This window comes from Sinocyclocheilus rhinocerous, unplaced genomic scaffold, assembly GCF_001515625.1.
Source record: "Sinocyclocheilus rhinocerous isolate Xijiao unplaced genomic scaffold, SAMN03320098_v1.1 scaffold506, whole genome shotgun sequence".
Classification (NCBI taxonomy): domain Eukaryota; kingdom Metazoa; phylum Chordata; class Actinopteri; order Cypriniformes; family Cyprinidae; genus Sinocyclocheilus; species Sinocyclocheilus rhinocerous.
This window is the reverse complement of record NW_015647040.1, coordinates 568,620-578,177: the sequence shown is the minus strand read 5'-3', so window position 1 is coordinate 578,177 and position 9,558 is coordinate 568,620. Positions and strand designations below refer to the sequence as shown.

Here is a 9,558-nt window from a genome sequence, read left to right as displayed (position 1 = left end):
TTTAAAATGGTTGTCATTTTTCTTCTATCCTGTAGTGAAATTGAAGAGGGGTCACCTAGTGAAGAGGTCGTTGAAAGTGAGGAGACCCAAGAGGCAGTTGAGACTGATGGAGAAAACAGGTCTGTTTCTCACAGCTGCAGGAAATATCTTGTAACACAGATGGTGCTTGACAGTGAATTTGATTATTTGCTGACTTTATGAACTTGAGCTTTCTTTTATAATTCATAATGGATGTGAATGTACGATTGCTCCACTTAATACTCTTTCAGACCATCTGAGACTGAGGAAGTGATTGAGCTTGCCCTAGAGATGACACTGGATGAGTGGAAAGCCCAACAGGAGCAAAGCAGGCCCAAAGTAGAGCTGAATATCCGTAAGGCAGACACTTCTGTGCTGTCTAAGGCCGTAGTCATCCATAAGTCCAAATTCCTTCAGGTGAGGAGTCTTTTTCTTAAGCACTTAGAGTCTGTTGGATACAGATTCACTCTTATAACTGTTGTTCTTGTTTTAGAAACATCCTAATAGCTTGGATGAAGAGGATGTGGTTTTTCGCCGCCCGACCAATGACATCACTTGTCAACTAGAGATCAACTTCGGTAGCCTGGCTCAGCCCTCTCGTGGTGGGAGAGGAGGACGAGGTGGTCGTGGCCGTGGGGCTCCATCCATGCCATCCCAAAGATCTCCACAAAAGCTTGAATCTGTAAGTTAGTTGTATTGGTTGCATCATAAATTGCTCATGCCCACACAATCCTGAGAAATGCAAGACTTTTAGTTTAACACTGTGTCCTAACTTCACGTGACGCCATGACACACAATTAAAAAGTATACTTTCCATGTTAATTGGAGTTTTTGTCCTAACCAGCTGCGATGGAGACATGTAAAGTTTCTATTTTAGAAGCTTTCTATTTCTGTGACATAGAGTCTGGAGGAACAACAAACAATCTATGACAATGATAATCTCAGGTACTGACTATGTGCTTTATTCCATGTTGAAAGTGTCATATTGCATTTATAGCCATACTGAAAGCAGCAACAGATAGTTTACCTCAGATCTTTTATAAATTAAAGCAAACGTACGTTAAAACTGTGAACTCTGTGAACCAACAAGTGTTTTCCATGACAAAGATGGTATCAGTCAGTCACTCAGTATGTAGTTTGAATAATGTTAAAAAGGTTTAATATTTATGAATTAGATTATAAACTTGTCCATTTCGCTGCGATTGCAGTGCGCTTCTCACTTCTGAATGGCTGTGATATTTGAGTGATTCTGTCGCGTCGCATTGTCGTGTCTCGTCGAGTGTGGACAGCCAAATTGCTTTTCACGTCTGGTTAGGACATGGTGTAAGGTATGCTGGCAAATCAATGCCAAAAAAAAAAACCTGCGCACACCAGTTATGTTTACGCGCACGGTAAATTGCTTGTGAGGAAACGAGAGCCTGTGAGCTCTTTTTAAGCACTCGCACGCATCACATCAACTGTGTGCGCAATACAAGCCTTCGCGAGCGAGGATGTCTCATCGCACGCGCGTGATCATTCCCCTCATTCTCACGCTCCGTATTTTTATTTTTATTTTCACCTGCCGCTTTTGCTCTCGCGAACACTATTTTTGTCAGTCGTGGGGCGGGACTTGCTGTTTTAATTGTAATCTCAAACGCCATTGGTTATTTCCCCTTTTCCGGAAGTCTGCTGTGATTGGACGCCTGTGAAAAGGCGATCCATAATTCACGTGACCTGAGACACGGCTTTATCAATGGACCAGATGCAAGGTGTCATTTAATTTTTTTATAAATATAACATGACCGTTTTAATAAATGATTTGCATGCTTTGTCAATGGAATAGATCTTTAGCAGAAAGTTTATTAACATAAATTCTTCTGTTTATTAGTGATTGCAATCTTGTGATGTTACGAAGATAAAACACGAAAAAAAAAAAACTTTTTATAGATTGTAATGACACGTTTTCACTGTTAGCATGGTAAATCTTCCAAAATTGTTATTTGATTTTTTTCATACAACACAATGCTTTGGGTTATATTAACTTCGCAAAATACAAATAAAATAAAATAAAACAAAGTCAACTTATTGCGATAACTCAAATTAACTAGTTCACCACTATATTACCACTATATGCTTGTCAATTAAATAATTGTGTACATAATTGTAAATCCCAAATTGGTTTGTATGTTCTTTGTATTTTGAGGTCATGTACTTGAATGCAGCAAATGACACTCCTTGGTATCCCTTCACCCTTATGTAAAAAAATTAATAAATAAATGAAATATATTTACAGACATACAATTGTTTTTCGTTTCTTTCTTGTTACTGTGCACACCTTGGCGGTAAACCAAATTTTTGAACTGCTTCTGAGAAGTGGTAAGCTGGTGATGCCTGGTTATTTGCTGCATTCAATGGGGTTTCCGCGGGTCTTAAAGTCTTAAATTTAGATGTATCAAATTTTAGTTGTACTTAAAATTGTACAAGAAAGACTTAATTATGATTTCAAGAGGTCTTAAATTTGGGGACAGAAAGACCAGAATTGCGATTATGGCTGAATGTGACGATTAAACTTCAAAAGGCTGTGATTTCATGAAATAAACATGAGTGCTGCACATTCAAATTCCGGTGCTGCACTGCTTTGTGTACAGCGTTACCGGGGAAACGGTTATTTCTACCAAAGGCTCCACCTGCTGTCAGAGAATGAATGAGCATTTTCAGTAAAACTGTTTTGTTCAGAGTTCAGACAAATGCAAAAATCGACCCATGTTTTCCCCCTGCAAACACTCAGCTTTAAATGTGAACTGGTGGATCTATAAGAAGACAATGCATTATAAAAATCGAATAGGGGTGTGCGGCATGGTCTGCGATTTTAATATTGTAATTGTTGTTTTAACGATGTGCGATTTGGAGTATGTTGCGAAAAGCAAACAAAACACCTACAGAGTGCATGCATACATTACATGAAGTCTAGTAGGTCAGACCAGTGTTTCCCAACCGGGGTGCCGTGTAAAAAACCATTTTTTAATATTTTTAAATTGCTAAAATGTTCAAAAAAGCATCTATGATATAATATCCATTTCTGATGTCGCCAATAATTAGAGATGCACCGAAATTCCGGCTGCCGAAAATTAGTTCACCGCTCAGGTTTCACTTTCACGTGGTGTGACGCTCTGCGTATTATCCCGCTCTATGCGTGTACGCTCCGCTCAGTTGCTCCACTCATATACCGTTCATGCTCATCAGAACAGCAAAGTCCACTCAAAAATTGAGCCGACAGGAAACATCGATGTAGTACAGTATTGTTTCTGTCTGCAATAGCCCTACTGTGTTGTAACATGGTGTGGTATATGGGCAACTCTGGTAACGCTGCCCTCTCATTCATTGATCTGCTAACCGCTATGTTATGCTCACGTGTTCTGATAATAATAGCTTTCTAGGACTAAACATTATTTGGAAAATTGGTAAAAAAAAAAAAAAATTGTTTAATATCTTAATCCTACTGTTAGACCTACCTGAAAAACTAAAAAGCAATTTATTTAATTCGAAGGCCTGTCGTTATTTTTTATTTGTGCTATCATTATTAACTTCTTTATTTGTTCTTATTTTATTACTGACTGCTTACTTGTCATTTTTTATTCAATTCAAAGTTTGAAATCAAGCTATCGCGTGCTACTGCACCAAAATTACCCCACTGTAAAATAAAAAAAACACTGAGTGAGCAAAAATTTGTGAGATAGCTAGTTATAATGGTAATTAAATAATGTTTACATATGTATAAAAGCCTACATTAAAATCTGTCATATAAATTGGTCTCTTCATTAGAAATTAGCCTACTGATTGCCACCATTGATAGACAAATTTTAAAAATAATATTAAAAATATCTGTATGACATTATATTCTGCAGTTCTTCCCTGTTGTACCGAATATCTATACTTTTCAAATTATCATATCGAAGTTAGAAATTCAAATATTGTGACAAAATTAATTTTGTAGGGTGCCACAAGTTTGTTAAAATTTCCAAAGGGTGCCGCGACTAAAAAAAATTGGGAAAAACTGGTCTAATGAATGTCAAACGTCAAACTAACTTTACCGCCGTTGGAAAAAGATTTTCAAGTGTGTGTTATCCCGCTCTATGCGTGTGTGTATTATCCCGCTCTATGCGTGTGTGCTCTGCTCAGTCGCTCCACTGGTATATCGTTCATGCTCATCGGAACAGCAAAGTCCACTCAAAAATCAAGCTGACAGGAAACATATATGTAGTACAGTATTGTTTCTGTTGCAATAGCCCTACTGTGCTGTAACAAGGTGTGGTAAATGGGCAACTCTGGTAATGCTGCCCTCTCATTCATTGATCTGCTAACCTCTATGTTATGCTCACGTGTTCTGATAATAATAGTTTTCTAGGACTAAACATTATTTGGATAATTGGTAAAAAAAAAAAAAAATTTTTAATTCGAAGGCCTGTCGTTATTTATTTTTTTTGTGCTATCATTATTAATTTCTTTATTTGTTCTTATTTTATTACTGACTGCTTACTTGTCATTTTTTATTCAATTGAAAGTTTGAAATCAAGCTATCTCGTGCTACTGCAACAAAATTACCCAGCTGTAAAATCAAAACTTTGTTTAATTAGCATTATAACTAGCTATCTCACAGTGTTTACATATGAATAAAAGCCTACATTAAAATCTGTCATATAAATTGGTCTCTTCATTAGAAATTAGCCTATACTGATTGCCACCATTGATGGACAATTTTTTTATAATATTAAAAATAGCTGTATGACATTATATTCTGCAGTTCTTCCCTGTTGTACCGAATATCTATACTTTTCAAATTATCATATCGAAGTTAGAAATTCAAATATTGTGACAATTAATTTTGTAGGGTGCCACAAGTTTGTTAATTTCCAAAGGGTGCCGCGACTAAAAAAAGGTTGAGAAACACTGGGTTAGACTAGTGCGCGTGCGCATTTTATATTGTGCTTTTTTTTTTTTTTTTCTCTCCAAAAGTCAGCATGGTTACAAATGTGATTGATTTTATACAACAGTTCGCTAAACAAGTTAATATTAAGAGACTTACGTTTTAGACGCCATATTTCCATATTTGCTCCATTTCTCCAACAAAAACCATTCCAAACACAGCCACAGGGCTGTTTTGCGTCACTAAGCAACATGACGGTGTTTCGTTCCTGAATGAATCAAATTAATCAACCGTTTAAATGATTCCGTTCAATCGCAGTGACAGCTGTTCCTGAAACCACGCCGCCTTTCTTTGCGTGCACATTTGGGTGGCATTGTGCTAATATTTCCACAAAGTGACGTAGGTATGTGGGGGCATGTTAGAACGAGCCATTTTAGGTAGGCGTGGCTGACTCTAAACTTTTATAAAGAATATCTCTTTGGATTTGAGACTTTAGTCTTTGCAACTTTACAGATCTTTATGCAGCAAGAGCTTGTAACACTCCAAAGAGAAAGGGAAACTTGAAATCGCATCATATGACCCCTTTAACAGTGACTTGCTGCCACCTACTGGCGGTTTTAATTTCACATTTATGGTACCTTTTCATTTTTTTAATTTCAAAAATCAGTTTTTAATGTTTTGTTTAAAATATCAAAACATTATTTATGCATTTGTAACTGCAGGTTAAAGTATTCCATATCCCTCAGAGCTGCATTAAACAGTGTAAATACATCTAAATGCCACTTCTAATGCAGCTTCTGTGTTTCCTCTGCATTGCAAAGATCAATTGTTGATACGTCTTTAATTGATTTTTCCGTACATTTCTGCCATATGTACATTAACTGCCAGTCACCACTGATAAGCTACCACTAAATATTGTAGAAACTTAATTTGCTGTAAAGTTGCTTTGCAATGATTTGTATCGTGAAAAGCGCTATACAAAAACTTGAATTGAATACTGATTTAATTTGCTTGGTAACAGCCCAAATGCAAGAATTTGACTCAAAAGATGGTGCACACTTTTAGAAAAAATTGATAAAAATGCCCATAAAACTTGTTGGAAATAAATTATCACTGCTGTGAACGGACCACACAGAATATGAAGAATATCAAAAAATTCAAGAGTCAGCTGTCAGCACAATAAGAGATAATATATCAGCACGATAACACACTCGGCAAAATATTGTCTAATTATCGTTATCGATAAAATCCTAATGCAGCTTCTGTGTTTCCTCTGCATTGCAAAGATACATTTTGTTGATACTGATTTAATTTGCTTGGTAACAGCCCAAATGCAAGAATTTGACTCAAAAGATGGTGCACACTTTTAGAAAAAATTGATAAAAATGCCCATAAAACTTGTTGGAAATAAATTATCACTGCTGTGAACGGACCACACAGAATATGAAGAATATCAAAAAATTCAAGAGTCAGCTGTCAGCACAATAAGAGATAATATATCAGCACAATAACACACTCGGCAAAATATTGTCTAATTATCGTTATCGATAAAATCCCACCAAATTATTGCGATATCATTTTTTTGTCTTATCGCACACCCCTAATTTGTTTAATTTATACCATAATTTATTGATAATTGTTTAAATTAATATAATAACTAATACTTTTGACTCATCTGTTTTCTTAAAAATGGTTTAAAGGCTGAAATGTAAAGTTTATCATTTTATAAAACTTTTAGTTTTTGTGTGAACTTGTATCTGAACTTAGTTATGCTTTTTACAGTAATTTTACAGTTTAATTTGGTACTAAAGGCATTGCCCTACCCCGCTCATATGGTGTTTAGTTTTATTTGTGCAGGTCTTAAAAAGGTCTTTAAAGGGGTCATATGATGCTGCTAAAAAGAACATTATTTTGTGTATTTGGTGTAATGAAATGTGTTTATGCGGTTTAAAGTAAAAAAAAAACAAACATTATTTTCCACATACTGTACATTATTGTTTCTCTATGCCCCGCCTTTCTGAAACGCGTCGATTTTTACAAAACTAATCGGTCTGAAAAGCGAGGTGTGCTCTGATTGGCCAGATATCCAATGCGTTGTGATTGGCCGAATACCTCAAGCGTGTGACAGAAATGTTACGTCCCTTACCATACTGTGATGCCTATTTGGGCGGCGTTATGCAAATCTTCTCACATCGTGACGTAGACATGTGGGGTGTGTTAGAACGAGCCGTTTTAGGTAGGCGTGGTTAACTCTTAACTTTTTTATAAAGAATATCTCTTTGGTTTTGAGACTTTAGTGTTTGCAATTTTACAGATCTTCTTTATGCACCAAGAGCTTGTAACACTCCAAAGAGAAAGGAAAAATTGAAATCGCATCATATGACCTCTTTAAATTTGAGCTTAAGGGTGCTTTCACACCTGGCTCGTTGTTTCGGAACCTGGCGCGTTTCCCCCCCCCCATAGCTCAGTTCGTTTGGGCATATGTGAACACGGCATTCGCGCTCGGATCCACGCCAAAACTATCAGTCCGAGATCGCCTGAACGAGATGGTCTCGGCTCGATTGAAAACGAACTCTGGAGCGGTTCGGTTGTAGTGAGAAGGCAATCCGATCTAACGAACCAGGATATATCACATTGTATAATGGGTAATTACGTAAGTTCCGTGAAAAGCATTAGCTTTGTTGTTTTGCTAATACTTCAAAATGAACCTGTGAATGTCTGTGGGTGAGCACGTCTTCGCCATTCAAAATAAAAAAGCGCACTTTTTCATTTTATAATGCCGTCTTATTGATCTTCCTAGTAGGTGCATTTTAAAAATGTTTTCCCGATGAATCCTGGACTCATGCTCAAAATGATAAATTAATATAAGGACCGCTACAAAAAAAAAAAAAAAGCTGTTGTCATTCCATCCTGACGGATGACAGCCGTGACCGCTAAGCGGAATCCCGGAAAATAAACGGTGGAATTTTGACCAATGAGAGGACAGTTTACTCACGCGTGACTTGTATTAACAAATTTGGTCTGTTTAGAAACTTTGCCGTGTGAAAGCGAACCGCACCAAGAATAAAAATCAACATTGTAATTTTAATCCCAGTTTCGGAACAAAGCAATCGATCTACAGGTGTGAAAGCACCCTAAAAATCCTGCAGAAACCCTGATTCAAGTACATAACCTGAAAATACAACGAACATACAAACTAATTTGGGATTTACAATTATGTACACTTACAATTAATTAATGGACAAGCATATAGTGGTAATATAGTGGTGAAGTAAAGTTAATTTCAGTTATAGCAACAAGTTGACTATTAGTTTTATTTTATTTGTATTTTGCAAAGTTAAAATAACCCAAAGCATTGTGTTGTATGAAATTCAAATATAACAATTTTGGAAGATTTACCATGCTAATAACCGTGGAAATGTGTCATTACAATCTATAAAAAGGGTTTGTCGTGTTTTGTTAATAAACTTTCTGCTAAAGATCTATTCTATAGACAAAGCATGCAATTTAATTTTCATTAAAACAGCCATGTTATTTACAAAAAAAATAAATTACACCTTACATGCATCTGGTCCGTTGATCAAGCCGTGTCTCAGGTCACATGTGAATTATGGATCGCCTTTTCACAGGCGTCCAATCACCGCTGACTTCCGGAAAAGGTGAAATAACCAATGGCGTTTGAGATTACTGATTTAAATCTAGCGGTTCTGTTGTGTTTGTCGCAAGTTCAGTGTGTTCAGGTAGTGACGATTCTCTCCAGCCAATCCGTGATCTGCAGAGTTTACATGTCACGTTTTGGTAATGGTACGGTTCACTTGGAACCTCAACCGAGGTGGTACTAAAAAAAGTACCAGGTACTGTACCCAGTGGAAAACCCCCCAAAACTGAACCGTACTGAGCCGTACCATGCAGTGGAAAAGCGCCATTAGTGTACCTGTGCTGGTTTGGGGCTAAATCATGTCTTGGTGTTTCCTAAGGCTCCAAACCCAGATGATCCAGAAGATTTCCCTGCACTGGCCTAGAGCTCCTCTGGAGGTAGAAAGTGAAAACTCTTCGGCAACCCATGTTGGTAACTCTGAAATGGGCAATGTGCACTTAATGATCAAAAATAAAGAATACACAAAGTTGTTTCTTTGCAGTTACTGTAATTGTCATCTTGTGTATCATTCTAAAACTTCTGCACTTGTTTGGATGTATTATTTTTAAGAGGATGGAGCAATAGTTTGATCTAAAATAAAGCATGCTGTTAAAAGCATATTGATGCTGAGAGAACACTGTTAAGCATTTAAGCATATTCAAATCAATGTAGACTCGCGTTTCTTCAATTACTTGATTAACCAGAAGAGTTATGGTGTATTAAAGGGATAGTTCACCCAAAAATGAAAATTCTGTTAATACTCGCCCTCATGTCGTTTCAAACCCGTAAGACCTTCGTTCATCTTCAGAACACAAATTAAGATATTTTTGATGGAATCTGAGAGCTGTCTGACCCTGCGTAGACCGCAATACAACTGAAATGTTCCCAAGTCCAGAAACGTAGCAAGGAGATCTGTTAAATAATCCATGTGACATCAGGGGTTCAACCGTAATTTTACGAAGCTACGAGAATACTTTTTGTGCACAAAAGAAAAAAAAAA

General features: G+C 36.7%; 1 protein-coding gene across 1 annotated transcript in view; it reads left to right on the top strand.

Annotated features, from left to right (window-relative positions):
* LOC107708531 (plasminogen activator inhibitor 1 RNA-binding protein-like) overlaps positions 1-9,130 on the top strand; it is an 11,138-nt gene extending 2,008 nt beyond the window's left edge. Inside the window, exons 5-8 of the mRNA XM_016512792.1 lie at positions 36-119; positions 270-435; positions 512-700; positions 8,899-9,130. Of these exons, the coding sequence (XP_016368278.1) occupies positions 36-119; positions 270-435; positions 512-700; positions 8,899-8,943 (484 nt within the window). The 3' untranslated portion in view covers positions 8,944-9,130. The remainder of the gene's footprint in view (positions 1-35; positions 120-269; positions 436-511; positions 701-8,898) is intronic.
* Positions 9,131-9,558: the final 428 nt, after the last annotated feature.